The sequence below is a fragment of the Chiloscyllium plagiosum genome, unplaced genomic scaffold, assembly GCF_037043375.1.
Source record: "Chiloscyllium plagiosum isolate Xiang-an unplaced genomic scaffold, Cpla_swu_hap1 HiC_scaffold_12, whole genome shotgun sequence".
Classification (NCBI taxonomy): domain Eukaryota; kingdom Metazoa; phylum Chordata; class Chondrichthyes; order Orectolobiformes; family Hemiscylliidae; genus Chiloscyllium; species Chiloscyllium plagiosum.
In genome coordinates this window covers 35,890,996-35,910,631 of record NW_028270150.1, presented here as the reverse complement: position 1 = coordinate 35,910,631, position 19,636 = coordinate 35,890,996, and the positions used below count along the sequence as shown (strand labels likewise).

The 19,636-nt window shown below is 39.8% G+C and overlaps 1 protein-coding gene across 1 annotated transcript in view; it reads left to right on the top strand.

The window, feature by feature from the left end:
- The window catches only part of dcbld2 (discoidin, CUB and LCCL domain containing 2), a 123,215-nt gene that overhangs the window by 68,932 nt on the left and 34,647 nt on the right, over nt 1-19,636 (top strand). Inside the window, exons 4-5 of the mRNA XM_043701145.2 lie at nt 7,564-7,615; nt 9,915-9,987. Of these exons, the coding sequence (XP_043557080.2) occupies nt 7,564-7,615; nt 9,915-9,987 (125 nt within the window). The remainder of the gene's footprint in view (nt 1-7,563; nt 7,616-9,914; nt 9,988-19,636) is intronic.

The following is a 19,636-nucleotide window of genomic DNA, read 5'->3' as shown; positions in this document are numbered from 1 at the left end:
GAATCTCCTGTTCCCTGGATGCTGCCTGACCTGCTGTGCTGTTCCAGCAATAAAGTTTCAACTTTGATCTCCAGCATCTGCAGACCTCACTTTCTCCTGCTGTAGATACAACCTAGTAAGCAGTTGCAAATATGGAGGTACATTCTGGAAAAAATTTTTTTTTTAAAATTTTGTTGTGGAGAGGAAGAGCAGGATATATATCTCAGGAGCACAAACACACAAGATGCACAGGATAATGGTTTTCCGTTTAAACTTTGACTGTTTATTACCATATCTACTTCTGTTTTGAGGCATTTAATGCAGGTTTGATCTGTGCCCTCAGATGTGTGTACTAATACTTCAGTTAGCTGATCCATCATTAGTATAAAAGTGGTAGTCATTCGCTACCTCACATTTGAACTGTCTTGAGCACTGGAAAAGATTGCTCTCCATTGAAGGAATGTCTTACTGTGGTGAGCACTTCTGTGTTCTTAGCTCCAGGCAACTTGATTTCAAAATATTTCTGTTGGTTAGCTTGTCACCTTGTTGCACTGAATGGAATTGGAATTGTTCCTCCATGTTCTCAAGGGACAATTTGGAATAGACATTAAATGCTGGTCTTTGTATGAACCCATCCAAAGGACAAATTGAAAAAAGCTGCTTTGTCTGAAAAAGAAAGACAAACCAACCTTCACTGATCCTCTTCCCTACCTTAAATCTGAGAGGCTAGGACTTTGCAGACACATGAAGCTTCTAAATGTCAACTCTGAGTAAACTTTTGACTTGCAAATGGAATGAAAAGAAATGTGGGCCTTTTTAATGGGGACTCAGGCACTGGAGGCAATGTATGTAAGTTTTTTGTACCTAATTCCTACTACACAAGAATGACATAATGTCAAGAATAAAACATGATCTCCTTGCAAAATAAAACCATGCCCTGTGTTTTGAGAGCTTATTCCTGCCTTCTTGAAGAGACAAAAATCTGGCCTGTGGTTTTGAAAAGCATATTTGACTGCACATAGGCTGAAATATTTGGAATTGTGTATATATAAGTCTCACTTTTTGTTTACTTATTGACACTAAATGATTGTAGTAACAGCCTCAGCTCAACTGAAATTAATAATTTCTGAGGAAAGAGTGCTGCAGTTAACGTCAAAGGAATATTGTCGTTGAAAAAAAACGAATTCAAGCAAAAAATAAAAATCAGTGTTGCCATCCAACATTAAGAGAAACTCCAGTAGGTTACATCGAGAGACAATTGTAACATGGACAGTGCTTTTCAAGCCTCTCTACATTTGTTGCTACTTACAACAGGCCAAGAGAGTTTGATAGGTCATGCTCTTTGCACTAATTTGTTCAGTTCAACTCACCAATAACTCTTCTGTGTTTTGAACATTCAGTCAGTCAGATTAATCACAACATATCTATTGCCACTTTGACCTATGTCAATAGCCAATGTCTTGGGCTAGATTGCAACATAATAGTATTTTTGGCATGAAATCAGAATGTAAATCTGAATAGAAGAGCAGCTTTAGCACAGGTGGTTTTACTGACTGCACCGACTCACCAAGTTTTTGTTTGTGTCCTGGAGAGAAAGTAATTTTGAATTGAAGTCAAAGTCAATTATTATTTTATTATTCTTTTTCAATGATGGGTCTAAACTGTGGTAAGCATACAGCAGAGTGCTCTAACAGTTTTCTCTCTACTCATACTCCTTAGTTCCAGTTTGAATGCAATAGTTATGATGTAATAATAGTTTAGGGTCCACAATAACCCTACGGATCAGAGCTTCTATTTCAGTTACAGGCTGTTCCCAGTGATAAGGCTACAGCTTGAAATATACCTGCAGTTGAACAGTAGAGCACCTTACTGGTAGTCCATCAGCATCACGGCTGCCTACACCATAGTGATGTTGTCTGTCTAAGTGCTGCTATCATCAGCTCATTGACCAAACTCACAGGTATCCATATACCATACTGCAGTCCATAATATATAATTTCCCTCTCTGTTGAAAACATAGTTAGCTAGTTAAAGTTCTTATCTCATTTCTCTGCTCCCACCTCCTTCACCATGGGAAGTCTCACTCCTTGGAGATGAGATTGTGCAGGACCTCCACTATTTTTCAAATAATCAAGAGCAGCACAAGAATTCATATTCTTAATAAAAGTTCTGAATCATTTTTTGATCTGCTTGTTCTTTGGTACAGAAGTGATAACAGTTCCCACAGTGGGAGTGGCTGAGGGCAAGGAGAGTGTGGGAGTGCATTCCATTCATGCTCAGTGATGACCTTTTACATGTGTTTAGGGAATAACCAGCTAGCTGTTTTACAGCTGATCATGATGTCAGTTGCATATAAGTAAGCATTTACTGTTGTATTCTACAGTTGCATAGATTAAGCTCAATGTATCATCATTTGTCTTCCTCCTTTTCTTGGCATTTTTCAAAATTCTGAAAAAAAACCTACCAAACAGGAAGTTGTGTGGCATCTTCTCTGAATTTATTTTAGACTGTTCTCTCTTTTTTTTTCCTTATACTGCAATTGGGATTATCTGGTTGAAGTAAACTGGAAGTCCATTCTGTTCTCCATTTTAGTTCAGTACCACTGTATTTCCTCCTTTGTTAATTTTAGACATTTATAGTTTATTTTCAGCCACATACTCCATCCTTACCCTGGCCACTGTCTGAGCCTGAACCATTTTCAACCTTGTTAACTTTTTAAAATCCTGAGTTGGACTTCTGAGCCCATCTCCAGTTCGTTATCAAGACACATGTTTCCACTTCTGTAACATTGCCCTCCTTCACCACTGCCTTTGGATACCAGCTGCTGAAGCCCTCTTCTAGGCACTTTTTAAATCTCTAGGCTTTGCTCTTCCAATGTTCTGGATAATCTCACATCTGTTACCCTTTGTAGACTTTAGGATCATCCAAAGTTGCCCATAACCTAAATCACAAGTCTTCATCATTGATTGCTGACTGATGCTGGCTCCCAATCCAGCAACATTGCTATTTTGAAATTTTCAATGGTTTTTCAAATCCCTACATGCTCCCCTTCTCTGTAATGTGTTTCCGTACTGCCCTCAATGTGGCTTCTGTGAGGAAGAAACCTTTGTCCATCTCCTTGTGACGTCTGAAAAGACATACTGAGTAACTCCATCATATAGGACTCTTGTGTTCTGTGGGTTGATCAATGGAGGGGCACAAAAATAAATTTCAACAGCTGAGTGAAAGAGGCTCTTTAGCATTCCTGTAATTTGCTGACAACTAAGTGTTCACCACTGGCACATTCCAAAGTCGGAGACTGTGTGATGAGGGATTCAGAAAAGCAAAGGGCAGCTATCACAATGGAGTAGGCCACTGTCAGTGCTGAATGGGAAATGACCCTTCAGTAGCCAATAGTTGCTATGCCTCACCAACTTGTAAAATTGCAGAGAGGTTGGTGAAGTGTGTGAGGATGGCACAATGAGCACCCGAGGAATTTTACAGGTCAACTCCTCCCTGTAAACACACCAGTGGGCAGCATATTTGAATTGTTCTGCATGTATCTTTGTTTTATGAATAATGTATGTTTTGGGGATTAAAGGGATTCCTTGGTTAATTTAGTGATGTTGAGATGATTATGAATGTGCATAAGATATTATATAGGAACGTGGGGCCTGAACTGGACAAAACAACGTACAGTTGTAAATTTCACTTTTCTCTATATAATGCGGGTTAAAAATGGAAGGACTTAGGTTCATTGTTAAATTCTGAGTGTGTTGTACAGGGTGTTCTGAAATGTCATGCATTCAAATGAGGCCATCTTTAAAACCCTAGGGATAAATCATCTTTCCACATCATGAGGTGACAGGATGGAAAACATATTGGGTGTCCTAAATATTCCTTAGATAGCGATTCAAGTTCATTGCTCGGTATGGATTCCTGTTTCTAAAAGCCCGACCATGAACAGAAGAAAGTGTTAAACATAGTTAAGAAAGCCAGATTGTAATTTGTGATGAGAATATTTTCACAATGATTCTTATTACAGAGTCATTTTCTTTATTTATTACAATACCAACATGTTTAAAAAATAAAACTCAAATTGAAATGTTTGAAAGGGTATTTAGTGTCGTCAATTCTTTGTGATTTTATCTATGCTTTTATCAGTGTGAACTGTTTAGTGATATCCAATATTTCTGTTGACTAGGTTTGCATTTTCTCCTAATAGAGTTAAGTTGTTTTCAACCTCCTAATCCAGCCAATTCATTTTCTCAGCTTGTTCCTAAACATCCACACCTGTTTTTCCAACTTCAAGTATATATAGCAAGGAAAAAAGGGAGTCAGATTCATCAAGTTGGATGTAATTTATGTCTTGTAGTGTGCATTGATTAATTTTTTAAAAAATCTTGCAAATGTCATTGGCAGCTTCCACAGATGTCACTATCCTGTGAAAGCGCACTGTGATTAAAGAGATGCAGGGGTCTCTATGATGTGGAAAGTAGGAAGCCAATATAAATATTTTATGCTTTAAGTCAGAGGTGCCTCTCTGCAATCTCCTTGTTGGCATATACATACAGTTCCACGTTGCTATGCTATGTGATAGTAAATACTAACATCTTGATACATTTTTGTAAAGTTCTCATTTGGACCATTTTCACAATTTTTTTCTATAGGCATGGATTTGTGATTGTTCAAAATTTAGTTGATCCCAGCAGCCCACTTAAAACTTGAGCTGGGGCTTTCCATCTAATTTTCTAAGACATTCATATTTGGCTACTGGTTCTGAGGTTTGCGGTGGTCATAATGTGGCTCAAGTTGGTGTCACTAAAGTGCAGAGCTGACCTTGCTATATCATTAGTAGTAATGGAGCACATTGATTAACTGACCACAGCAGCCAGGCTTGCTGCGCTTAACAGAAAGCTCCATTTTCTGTCACAGCAGCTTTGCATTCTGCACAAAGGAGATCTGTTAAAGTTGTCCTTTAATGTAAAGTAATCAGGTAAATCTTTCAACTTACGCTGAGGGCAAACAGCCTCATATGGCAACATTTCATATATTGTGTCTGATAATATGGTCATTCAGTTAAATGGTCAGGATATGTGTACAGCATGCATCAACTCTTCTGATGTACAGAATAAAAGTGGAATAGCTGCTGTATCAGTTATGGAAAGAACCTGACTCCAAAGCCTGGAATGTAATGGAATACTCTTCACTTGCATGGGTGGGTGCATCTCCATCGAGACTTGAGAAGCTTGATGTCATCTAGGGCAATGTAGCCTGTTTATCCAGCACTCACCCCACACTGCTGCACACTGACAACATTACCTACTCTATACAAGGTGCATTGCAGCAATCAGCATCATCTTCCAGTTTCTCAACTTCTTCATTCACAAGGTCAGCAGAAGCATGGGAACCCCATCACATGCAACTTTGCCTATTAGGTTATACACCATTCTGACTTGCAACTGTATTGTATTTCTTCACTGTAGCTCAGTCAAAGTCCTAGAACTCCCTTTCTAACAACACTATGGGTGTACCCTCACTGAATTGACAGTTCAAGAAGCTGAGCAATTATTGCTGCCTTACAATAACTGTTTTTGTAGAAGTGAATAAAGGAAAACTCATGAATTAGAACTCGCTGTGGTCAAGATGCACACAATAGTTATCTGATTGCATTTCCTGTGACATATGAAATGTATTTGCCTATTTGTATTATAAAGTTTGATATTTGATCCTGCTATATATTGTAAATGGTTTCTATTCTATAATTGTGTTTGGCTTGCAATGAACATGTAGCAATTCTGCAAAGTCGCACGTTCTCCAAACTGCTAATGTTCCATCTGTTTGTCAAAAAAATGGAGAAAGTAGACTAAGAGCAAGCAGTTTATATATAAAATGACAGTGAGAGCTTCCTTAAATTTGTAAAATGGAAGAGAGGCCAAAGGGAAAGTAGGTTATAGATTAGGGAAACAATAATAGGCAGTCAGGAAATGGCAGAGGAGCTGAATTAATAATTTGTAATAATTTACATCTAGAACACACAAGACTCTTCAGGGGCATGATTGCGTAGATGCAGAAAGATTTATGTCCACTTGTCAGAGGGATTGGGAACAGAGGGCATAATAATTTGCATCAGGTTAAGGACATCCAATTTCAAGTTTAGCATTCCAACATTACTAAATTGTTTAAGTATATCAACTGGTCCAAATAGAACATTACTAAATTGTCAAGTAGAGTCAGCATGGCTTCAGGAAGAGTTATCAGGTCTTCCAAATCTATTTAAGTTCTTTGAGGAGATGACAAGCAAGATAGATAAAGGGGAAACCAGTAGATATATATATGTGTTTTATATAAAAAATGGGGAACTAATAACCAGTGGAGTGCAACAGTGATCAGTGCTGGAGCCACAATTATTTACAATTTATGTTAATAACTTTGAAAGCAAATGTACTATTGCCAAGTTGGCAGATGATACACAAATAGGTAGGAAGGCAAGTAGTGAGGATAAGTGAACAGAGAGATATAGGCAGGCCAAAAGGTGCTGTACATCGCTGACTAAATGAGTATGCAAAAATCTAGTAGATGGAATGTAATGTGAGAAAATGTGGCAGGCAAAATGGAGGAGCAGAACTTTATTCACAAGGAAAGCTGCAGAGAGTGATTTGGCAGTCTTTGTGCATGAATCAGAGAAAGGTAACATTCCAGTTCAGTGGGTAATAGAGATGGTATATGGGCTATTGGCTTTTATTTCAAAGAGAATGGAATTTTTTTAAAAAGGGGAAAGATTTTGCTGAAACTACACAAGGCACTAGTCAGACGACAGCTAGAATACTGTGAACAGTTTTGGGCTTTTTATCTAAGGAACAACATACTGACATTGAGGCAGTTTAGGGAGGTTTCACTAGCTGTGATTCTGAGTATGGAGTTCATTTTTGCTCAAGGGAGAGTTTGAGTAGGTTAGACTTGGAATCTTTAGAGGTTTGAAAAATGAGTGGAGACCTTATTGAAATGTATAAGAGTTTTTTTGAGAAGATTGTTGAGGTTCTGGATGTAGGTTTGCTCGCTGAGCTGGAAACTAATCTTTCAGCTCAGCGAGCAAACCTACATCCAGAACACACAAGACTCTTCAGGGGCATGATTGCGTAGATGCAGAAAGATTTATGTCCACTTGTCAGAGGGATTGGGAACAGAGGGCATAATTGACCATTTTCAAACAAAGTTGAGGAGGAATTTCTGTTCTCATAGGATAGTGAATATGGAAATCTTTAGCATGTAGGGTTGTCAAGGCCATGTTATCAAATGTACTGAAGGTGGAGATAGCTGTTTAATCAGTAAGGGAATAGAGGCATGTGGATAAGGCAGGAAACTGAGCAGAGAGTTATCAGATCAGTCATGATCAATTGATGAGCCACATAGCCTACTTTGGCTCCTCCGTCTTATGCTTAGTTTCTGTGGAGTCTGATTCCAATTTATCAAAGTGGATGAGAAAAACAGCTCCAGGTCCAAAACTAGTAAAGGTGTGCAAGATCAAACCTGTTTGTCAATTATTTGTAATGTCTGTCTTTTTGATTGGTATTGGCCTAATTCGCTCTCAACTTTTCTCTACAGATTTAATTACTTGTTTGGACAAAGGGAGCCACTTTACAGAGCCTGAGTTCAGGTGAGGATTCAAACACGTTAGGTTTAGAATTTGTTTTAGTGAAGTGAACAAAGGACACTTTGAAACTGTGAAAGGGTTTCCTTCATGTTTTCTGTATCGAGTGCAGGATTTTAATCTGGATAGAGTTTCCTTTTCCTAAAACACAATAATATTGCCTTTTAACAGAGAAAATCAAGTTTGATCCAAGATAAACAAAGTCCAAAGTATTACTAACAAAACGTTCACTAATTGCAGAGACTTATAGTACAATAAAAGGATGCTTGGTTGGTGTTTATCATCTTTGTGAGCAGTAATTTCCAATCTCATTGGCCTCCTCTGTGCCATATCCTGTATTTTATTTTCCTTTGCACCTATCAAAATGGTTGCATGGTTTCTGCATCAAGCTGTAACTCTGGCAATGAATGTCACCATCACTTTCAAGAATAAGTTTCCGCAGTCTCCTAGCCTATTAGACTTATTCTTGTAAGTATCCACCTATCCTAGCTCCCTCAATCTCCCTGTTTTGATCTACTGTGTCCCACCCTTGTGTGTGTGTGTTTTTAAGCCTTATTTCTGAACAGATTGATGCATCAGACAGTACAAGGCATATTGTGTTGCACAAAGACATTGCTACTGTTGGACACTAACTCAAGTTGTGAGATGAGAGGACTTGGCCTTTCTCAAGGAGAAAGAGAAAATCATGCATCGGTGTTTAATCATATTATGCAGTGATGGTTCAAAAGCACTATTCTCTGATTTGGCGAGGATAGAGAACACTAAAGCAGGATGATTTATTTATGTGCTCGATTAACACATGGGCAGTAATAATATTTAAGGCCTTAGTTTCCGTGTCATTTTGTATAGCTTTCTAATATTCTCTTTCACTTATTATCTTTTACTGATATCCAAGTTACTAAGTTACTACTGAAATGTGTTCATGGTTCAAATTCTAATGAATTTACGCCAGGAAGATCATTGTTACCAACAGATTATGTTTGATATGATATATATGAAGTTTGATGTTTGCAATTCCAATCTGCAATTCGACCTGTGTGCTAACTTTGTGCCACTCAGTTATTTTGCATTAGGCTGTGATCAGAACATTGGATCCTCATTCCTGGTCTGCAAGAGTTTCATAAAGGCAGCAAGAATTAGCAAAATTGGACCAACTTGCAATATTCTACTGTTTACTTTAGAAATGTGTAGAAACTGCTAAAGGGCCCTATAAGCTAGTCAGAGCAAAAGGACCTTTCAACTTCCACTTTCGAATTTCTTGAATCTGGCTTATGAAACAATTTTAAACATACATGTGGCGTACCTTTGTTTTAGACTTTTGGAAAATTTGTTTTTACTTTTACTACTTTTATTGCTTTTTCTTCTACAGCAATGCATTTCAGAGGAATGCAAAATTCACTTTCAGCAACCTGAAGTCATGCAAGCATTTCTCTGGAATTCATCCTTGTTGACCTTAAGGATGAGAAGTTACAGAGAAATAATCAGAGAGAGATCCATTTGTCTTAGTGTGGATTGCATAGACTTGACATTAATTCTTGATCCCTCCTGAACTACAGAGAACATTTGCCTTTGCAGCTACCTCATAGGAGCAGTGCTGGATGGAAGCAAATTGGGTTTTTGCTCACCTTCTACCAATGGTTACAGTTGCATGATACAACAAGAGTTATTGACTAATCATAGCAATCAATCTCAATCAGTTGGTCTTCATCAGACAAAGATGTCAGATGAGGAAGCCCCCAGAGGTTCAGAACTTTAGGAACCTGATGTCTAGAGGCATTTCTGCAAGTTAGAGTTGTGTCCCCTTGTTATAAAAGCTGAAACCTAAACTTGAGGTAATGGAGCACTGCTCAAAATTTGTACTAACCTGGGTATCAGTATATAACTGTGCCAGCTGTGTTACACTGACAGATTTTGTGGCTTTGGAAAATACAGTGGTATCAGTGAACTCGCAGTAGGGTTCCCTGCAGCTGCTTCAGGACTGTAACATTTTGGCACAGAAACAGGCTCTCTTGTATTTCACCTCTTTGTTGAGGTATTCCTCAATTTGATCTACACTCTACAAACTCTGCAATATGCAGTTTGTTTAAAATAACTCTGTTAGGAATTCTACTAAAGCAATAGTTTGTAAAGGTGGTTTTTATATTTTGACTCGCCTCCATAAAGAATAATTTTCTGATCTACCCTTTTTTTCTGGTTATATTAAACTTGCGCTCAGTCATTGTTGCCTCCTTGACTCTTTGTCCTTAACACACTAACGGGAGTAGGTTATATTCACAACTTGACTGACTTCGTTTCTTATTTCCAGCAAGTATTGTCCTGCAGGATGCTTGACCCCTTTTGGTGACATTTCAGGAACCATCCCTCATGGCTATCGTGATGTAAGTAGAGAGAGATTGACAGACAGCAAACATGTTGTTGAATATTAGCCTAATGAAAGTCTTTAATTATGATGTACTTTATGCAGACCGATGTGCACCCTGAGATCCACAGCTAATTTGATGAATATTGTAAGAATTTAGATGTCACCCAGTTATTACAATTTGTTATCTGTGGTTGACTTCTGTTATCTGTTGCTTTACAAATTGCATTTGTTAGTCTTATGGGGCATAATTCTCACTAATATATCACTCCCGTCTGTTCTACTTAATTACCTCTTTTAAGGCATTTTTGACTTCTCCATATTATGAATAATAGAATACAACTTTCAGAGTTGCAATCACTGAGGAACATGGTTACAATTTGTCTGATAGAACATTTCAGAGAATCAGTATGCTATTGGCATTTTTACAATTTATCATTCTTTACTTCATCTCCATTTAGTCCAAATTAAAAAGGAAGAAATACTTCACAGGCTCACAATATAGATCACTTTGTCCCACTTTCTTGCATCCATCCAGAAAGATTCCACAGATCTCCATTTTACCAATACCATCATAATTTAAAGGTTTCACATCTTCCTCGAGTTGCTTTATCTCTGCAGAATTGAATTCTGACCCGCCTTGATTTCAGCAAAGGGTATTTAATCTAGCAAGAGGGTAGTGAGTGAGGATTCTGCAGGTTTTCCTTCCCATCGTCAGTTGGAGCCTTTAAGTGGAGAACTTGGGGCTTGAGGGAAACATGACAAGCAAGCCTGTGTAACAGTCCTTGCAGGTTCAGAAGTAGATTAAAAAGCATTTAATGCCTTATCAAGAGGCCCAGCATCTCATGGGTGGGGCCTGCTAAGAGACAACTCCAGTCCTTGCTACTGGCCTTTGTTTCCAGTGAGCACTGTCCTGCCCTCATTCACTCATTTCTTGGAATCCAACAATGTTCCATGGCTTCACTATGTCCTCAGTGGTGCTGTTGCTCAGCAGAATTAATGGTCTCTGATTAGCCAGCAGCTCTTGACATAAGCTACATTTGACCATTTGTTCATTGATGTTTGTGGGATCTTACTAAGTGCAAGGCAGCTGCCACATTAATCTTTATAACAGCAGTGACAACCTTTCAAAAATAGTGTATTGCCTGAGCTGCTTTGAGAGGTTATGCATGTACAAACAGTGTATTTTAAATGTAATTACATTACATAGTCTAGTTGGAGAGCATATCAAAATAAAATGTTTTTCGGGTTGGAGCCTGACAATAGTAGAATAGTTCATGTAGTGTACTTCAAAATGGTCAGATGTTTACAAGCATTCACTCAATGCACCATTTTATGTATTCAGCTCCAAATAGAATTTCTGGAAGTAGAGTTAATATTTTTAAGATGACAAATTATTTGAAGCATTTCAGTTTTGTTAAATAGTAACTTCTCTTATTCCATTAAGTAGTCCAGGATAAGGATGCTTCCCTTTCCCTCCAGCCTTGGCATTAAAATAAAATATCCTCCAAGCCAATTTTCCAACTTTTAAGTTTTAAATTAGGATGTAAAACGTTTTTGTTGAAAACCACACATGGTGAAGACCAACCTTTTCTTGCTAGACTGTTGAAATCCAAGTCTTGGTGAACAAGTGTTAGTATTTGACTATCAGCTCACAGAAACAATACCTGTCATAGAGTCATACAGCATGGACTGTGTGGTCCAAGTAGTCCACACCAAATTAAACTAATCCCACTTGCTTGTGTTGGCCCATATTCCTCCAAAACCTTACTATTTATGTACTTATCCAAATGTCTTTTAAATGTTGTGACTGTACCTGTAACCACCACTTCTTCTGGTGAACCACACTGTGTGCTTTAAAAAACAAAGGTTGCCTCTCATGTCCTTTTTAAAACTTACTCCTCACACCTTAAGAATATGTAGACAGGCAGACTAGAGGGGAGGCCATATTGGATTTGGTGTTTGGCAACGAACCATGCCAGGTTTCAGAACTCTTGGTGGGCGAGCATTTTGGTGATAGTGATCACAACTCCCTGACCTTTACCATACTCGTAGATAGATGGGAGCAGATGGTATGGGAAAGTATTTAATTGGGGGAGGGGGAATTACAATGCAATTAGGCAGGAAGTGAGGCACCTAAATTGGGAACAGATGTTCTTGCAAAGGCACAACAGAAATTTGGACAATGTTTAGGAAGCATCTGCTGATTGTGCTGGACAGTTTGTCCCACTGAGGCAAGGAAGGTTGGTAGGTTGAAAGACCTTTAGGTGACAAGGGATGTGGAACATCTAGGCTAGAGGAAGAAGGAAGCTTACTTAAGGTTGAAGAGGCAAGGATCAAACAGGGCTCGAGGGTTACAAGGTAGCCAGGAAGGAACTGAAGAATGGACTTAGGAGAGCTAGAAAGGGGCATGATAGAGCTTTAGCAGGTAGGATTAAGGAAAATCCTAAGGCATTCTACACTTTTGTGAAGAAAAAGAGGATGGTCAGAGTGAGGGTAGGGCTGATCTGGGATAGTGGAGGGAACTAGCGCCTGGAGTCGGAGAAGGTAGAGGAGGTCCTTAAAGAATACTTTGCTTCAGTATTTATTACTGAGAGGGAACAGCATGAAACAGACTGATATGCTTGAACAGGTTGATGTTAGGAAGGAAGTTGTGCTGAAAAGTTTGAAAAACAAGGACAGGTAAATCTGCTGGGCCAGACAAGATATACCCTAGGTTACTAAAGGAAGCAAGGAAAGAGATTGCTACACCTTTGGCAATGATCTTTGCATCCTCACTGTCCGCTGGTAGTGCCAGATGTTTGGAGAATGGCAAATGTTATTCACTTGTTCAAGAAGGAGAATAGGAATAGTCCTAGGAATTACAAGTCAGTCAGTCTTTCGTCTGTGGTGGACCAAGCATTGGAGAGAATTCTCAGAGACAGGATTTATGATTACCTGGAAAACCATTGTTTGATTAGAGATAGTCAGCATAGCTTTGTGAGGGGCAGATCATGCCTCACAAATCTTATTGAATTCTTAGAGGATATGACAAAACACATTGATAAAGGTAGAGAAGTAGATTTGCTGTACATGGATTTTAGCAAAGCGTTGATAAGGTTCCCCATGGTAGGCTCATTCAGGAAGTAAGGAGGCATGGGATACAGGGAAATCTGGCTGTCTAGATACAGAATTAGCTGGCCCATAGAAGACAGAGGGTGGTGGTAGATGAAAAGTATTCAGCCTGGAACTTGGTGACCAGTGGTGTTCTGCAGGGATTAGTTCTAGAACTTCTGCTCTTTGTGATTTTTATAAATGACTTGGATGAGAAAGTGGAAGGGTAGGTTAGTAAGTTTGCCGAAGACATAAAGGGTGGTGAAGTTGTGGATAGTATGGAGGCTATTTTCGGTTGTAATGGGATATTGACAGGATGCAGAGCTGGGCTGAGAAGTGGCAGATGGAAGTCAACCTGGAAAAATGTGAAGTGACTCACTTTGGAAGGTCAAATTTGAATGCAGGGTACAGGGAGGCAGGATTCTCGGCAGTATGGAGGAACAGAGGGATCTTGGGAACCATGTCCATAGATTCCCTCAAAGTTGCCACCCAAGTTGATAAAGTTGTTAAGAAGGCACATGGTGTGTTGGCTTTCATTAGCAGGGGAATTGAGTTTAAGAGCCACGAGGTTATGCTGCAGCTCTATAGAGCCCTGATTCAACCACTCTTGGAATATTGTGTTCAGTTCTGGTCACCTCATTATTGGAAAGATGTGGGAGCTGTAGAGTGGGTGCAGAGGAGACTTACCAGGATGCTGCCTGGACTGCAGGGCATGTCATTTGAAGAAAGGTTGAGGGAGCTCGGGCTTTTTTCATTAGAGTGAAAAAGGATGAGAAATGACTTGATCGAGGTGTATAAGATGATGACAGCCGTAGATAGAATGAATAGTCAGAGACTTTTCCCACTGGGGAAATGGCCATCATGAGGTGGCATAATTTTAAGATGATTGGAGAAAGGTAGTTTCTTTACACAGAATGGTTGGTGCATGTCATGCACTGCCGGCAGTAGCAGTAGAGTCAGATGCATTAGGGACATTTAAACGCCTCTTGGATAAGCACGTGGAAGATAGTACAGTGAAGGGTATGTAGGTTAGTTTGATCTTCGAGCAGGATAAAAGATCAGCACAACATCGAGGCTTGAAGGGCCTGTGCTATGCTATGCTGTTCTATCTTCCAATATCAGAGGACTGTTGAGAGCATCAAATGACACCATTAAACTAAACCTGAATGTTTTTACAGTTTGATGTATAATTGAAAAGTTACCATTTTACTGCGTAGTGGAAGATAACAGTTTGTGTGGGTTTGGAATGTTGGCAAGCAACATATGCGACTTTCAACATACGGACCCTCCGGTACCTTTCTGCAAAATACCCCTATTGGATTGTATATTCTCTAACTTATTCTGATACCAATCTATTCAAGGAGGAAGGCAAGGTGTAGTTAGTAGGCTTATTTTTGGTGAAATGATCACAAAGTGTTGCTTAGATCTTGACTGATGCGAAAGTATTAACAGTATTTTAAAACAAAGCCTGGGTGAAAGTGTTACTTTTGTCATAGTTTTGCTTTGTGGTAACAAAAATTGTATTGTTAAATAAATGCTGTTCTAATTGTATTTAAATCTAACATGAGTCTCTACATTATATATTAAACCACAAACGTGTCTCAACAAAATTAATTTTTCATGAAAGTGCATGTCCGATTGTGTTAATTTCTTGATGTACAGTATTTTTTAAAACGCATGATACTACAGAACAAGCACAATGTATGATGACAGTCTTTCCCATAAATGTCCTTTGACACATTTCTTAATGCTTAATTACCAAAGCAATGTTCCAGGTTGTGGCAGGCAAGCCTTTGACACCAACCATTTGTTACTCTGCTTAGGGAAAAAGCACTTAATTGATGATAAAACTCTTGGGGACATCTTGAGGTTATGAAAAGTTGCATGTAAATGAAAATCCTTTTTTTTCCAATTAGCTAGAATGAGACGGAATTCTAACATTGTTCTTTACGTAAGATTCCTAGACTGAAAAACATATTTGAACTGAAGTTTTTTTTTTGTTTGATAATGGGAGGGTCTGGAGTTTAGTCTGTACTACAGTGAGTTGCAATCACTCAGCTGCGGGTAAGTTATTCGGTAATTCCCTGCTGGAGATCACAGACTTCACGATGAATTGGTCTAGAGTTAGATGTACCCACAGCACTGTTAGTTGGTGCCAAGCTTAGCTGTTGGGAAACTTCTTTCAACTATGCAGAAATATTCACTTGATGAGGTTTACCGGGTCTTGCTTTAGAGCTTACACAGAAACAGCTGGGTTCCAACAATCTGCAGGAATAAGTGGGACAGAGGGCACAGAGTGCACCCAGCCACTTCGCTCTTTAGCTTTACTGAGTGCTGACTACATGCATTCCACAAAGTGGACTCATCGGGTTGATTTCATTGAATACCAAAGAGAACACAAAGGTTAAGGAAATATGAAACCAGTAATGAGATTTGGATAAAACTTGTTTATTCAAAGGCTTTGTGGAATACCCCCCCACTGAATTCATTTAGTAGTACTGATTTTTGAGAATGAGTCAAACAAAAAAAAGACACGGATAAAACTTTGGGAAAAAGAATTAAAATTCCTCAAGCCTTCAAAAGTGAAATCAAATAAGTAAAATTGATTTAAACTTCTGCCCTCCTGCACTGTGCTTGTCTCTTCCTCTCATTGTCCCTACACCCACTCCCACGAGCCCTTTCACCTCCTACAACTTCCTGCAGCTGCTGACTGAGACAAATTACTGACTTTCGGATAATTGAGGGTCACTCCTCAGCCAATGGAAAGTGCATTTCTAGCAGGAATATGTTGGGGCCTCTCCTCCACAGTGATGCACTACACTACGCGGCGTTATTTATTGCACTGCAGGTCGTGGATCCCTATGTCAAGACAGTCTGACGATTTAACTCCTTAGATACTGACCAGGCTAAGCCTGGGTATAGTTCAAATAATTTGTATTTATCTAACTCCTCATCATATTGAAATGTTCAAAGTGCTTCACATGCAGTGGGTTACTTTTCAAAGAAAACTGACAATTATCTCACAGTACAGAAGCAAGCCATTGAATCTTTTAAAAGAGATGATCTGCCAGTCCCACTTTTCTGTCTCTCCCAGTTACTCTGAAAATTCCTCCTTCGTGAGTATATATCTAATATATTTGAAAGTTACTAATTACTTCTGTCATCTTTCCAAGCAGTGCATTTCAGATCTTAATGACTTGCTGCAGAAAAATATTTCCCTGTTAATAATTCTGAGGATCCTTATACTTTATGAACAGCCTTCTCAACTTGTCCTGCCACATTGAAATCCTTGTGTAGTGAACTCGCAGCCCTCTCTGCTCCTCTTCATAATTTTAGCATTCATCTTTTCTATTAGGTAGATATATTAAAGCTGCGTATCGATTATCATTTGAGGTTGAATTACCATAGCCAGGGAAAGATATCTTAATGCGTGACAATGGGGCATGCGTACCTCCTCGAAGAAATGGGGGACGAGCTTAAATTGTAATGGTAAGCTACCCCATCTTCACATCTGAACTAACCAACTGCAAACACACTCACCCACACAATCCAGCCATCAGAGTCCTTTTACCCTCCTCTGCAGGTTGACCTCCAATGATATCCAGTTCAAACTGATGTCCTAACTGATGTCCTAAGGCCACAATTTATATTTATTGATGAAGCCAATGCCACCTTTCATCAGAAAACACATCTGTATTAAAGTGCCTATTGACAGGTTTCTGACAACAGCAAGGCAGTTTTGGCTGTTTATCTGCCCCAAACCTTAATTTTCATTAAGTATATTCAAGGCTGAACTGGACAGATATTTAATCAGCAAGGGAAGTAGTGGTCATAGAGTCTATAGCATGGAAACAGACCATTCAGCCCAACTTGCCCATGCTGTCTGGTTTCCAGAATTTAAACTAGTCACATTTCCCTGCTTGTGGTCCATATCCCTCCATATCTATCTGTCCCATCCATGAACCTGTCTAAATGTTTCATGAATGACAAAATTGTACTCGCTTCCACCACTACCTCTGGCAGCCTAGTCCAGACACTCTCCACCCTCTGTGTGACAAAATTGCCCCCGTAGACTCTATTGTGTCTCTCTCCTCTCACCTTAAACCTATGCTCTCTAGTTTTAGATTCCCCTGCCATGGGCAAAAGCTGTCACCTTATCTATACCTCTTATGATTTTATATACCTCTGTCAGGTCACCCCTCACTCTCTGATGCTCCAGTGAATAAAGTCTCACCCTCTCCAACCTCTCCATAAACTCGAACCTTCCAGTCCAGGTAGCATCCCAGTAAATCTTTTCTGCACTATTTCAAGTTTAATAATATCCTTTCTCTAGTAGGGTGACCAGAATTGCACACTATACTCCAAATGTGGCCTCACCAACGTCTTGTACAGCTGCAACAAAATGTCCCATCTCCTATACTCAGTGCTCTGACTGATGAAAGCTAGCATGCTGAAAGCCGCCTTGACTGTCCTGCATACCCGTGACTCCATTTTCAAGGAGCTATGAAGCTGTATCTTGAGATCTCTTTGTTCTATAACAATTGCTAGGGCCCTCCCATTGACTGTCTAAGTCCTGCTCTGGATTCGCTTACCAAAATACAGTGCCTCTCACTTATCTAAATTAAATAACGGTACGGTGGCTCAGTGGTTAGCACTGCTGCCTCACAGCGCCAGGTATCCAGGTTTGATTCCAGCTTCGGGCAACTGTCTGTGTGGAGTTTGCACATTCTCCCTTTGTTTGCATGGGTTTTCTCCGGGTGCTCCGGTTTCCTCCCACAAAATCCAAAAAAAGATATGCAGACCAAGTGCATTGGCCGTGCTAAATTGCCCATCGCGTGTGGTGTATTAGTCAGAGGGAAATGGGTCTGGGTGAGTTGCTGTTTGGAGGATCAGTGTGGACCTGTTGGGCTGAAGGGCCTGTTTCCACACGGTGGGGGATCTAATCTAAATTCCATCTGCCATTCGTCAGCCCACTGGCCCGGTTGATCAAGGTCTCATTGCATTCCCAGCTAACCTTCACTGCCCACTGTATCATCCAACTTACTCACCATACCTCCTAGATCGTCATCAAAATCATTTATATAATTGATGAATAATAGTGGACCCAGCACCAATCCCTATGGCACACCGCTGATTACAGACCTCCAGTCTGAAAAGCAACCCTCTACCATCACCCTCTGCCTTCTATCGTCAGCCAATTTTGTAGCTAATTGGCCAGCTCTCCTTCTTCAACAACCTACCATGCTGTACCTTGTCAAAGGCCTTGCTAAAGTCTATGTGGAGAACATCAACCACACTGCCTTCGTCTACTTTCTTTGTCACCCCGTCAAAGAATTCAAATCAATTTCATGAGACACTGGGTTTCCCATGCACAAAGCCAAGCTGATTATCCCAAATGAATCTTTTCCTCTCCATGTCTGTAGGTCCTGTCTTGCAGAACCCCCTCAAACAACATACCCACCATGGATGTTTGGCTCATTGGTCTGTAGTTCCCAGTCATTTCCCTGCACCCTTTCTTAAATAGTGGCACAACATTAATCACCCTTCAATTTTTGGGCCGTTAACCCATGGCTGTTGATGATGCAAATATCTCTGCTAGATGCCCTGCAATTTCCTCCCTAGCCTCCCACAAAGTCCTGGGAGACACTTCAGGTTCCAGGGATTTATCTACCTTAATGCGTTTTAAGACTTTCAGCACCACCTCTTCTGTAATGTGGACACTCCCAGGCCGCACTGTTTATGGAGAAAAACCAGGAAAGTTGAGCCATCAGATCAGCCACGATCTCAGTGAATGGCAGAGTAGACTCAATGAGCTGATTTCTGCTCTTACATCTTATGTTCTTATGTTTCATAAAAGCTACCTAACTAAAACCTTGCAATAGTAATGTTAAATTTTTTTAAAAAATTAATTGCATGTAGAATTCCATAATGTTCTTTTGAAGAAATTGCCTTGTGACCATTTTTGGAAAGAACATTTTTGTGGGGAGACTGATCGGGAAGCAGACACTAAATACAGCAGAACCAGCTGAAACCAACACTTCGCAACTGACGAATGGGTCACTTTCAAGTGGAAAATGCAATATTGTACATTCCACATTCTAGCTTTTATTCACTTCAATTCAGTGCTCATTTATTCCAGTTGTGGTCTCTTATTAGATAAAGTGATTACACATTGCCTGATACTGCACTGACTCGTGATTTGCGGTCAGACACCCACACATGCAGGATTCAGAGCAGACCCTGTTTCAGTCATTCCAGTGGTAAGGCCCAATGCACTCATTCAACTTACAGTTTGAAAATATTTTTGCAGATGGTGGTTTGTGGAAATCTGTCAAAGATGCACTGTGGCTTACATTTTTTCATGGTGTTATTAGTGCTAATGTCAAGTAGCTGGTGACACTGTCACTGCTTCAGAGCAGCTGGAAGATGTCAAAGAAATACCAGTTCCCAGGAAACAAGAGAAGATAGGGCTGAACTTTTGCTCCCAGATTGGGGCCACCATGCCCTGTTGTTTCCTGGCTCTGTAAACATAACCCAGGAGAAAATGCCCTGGAAATTGGCATTTCATTCCAGGA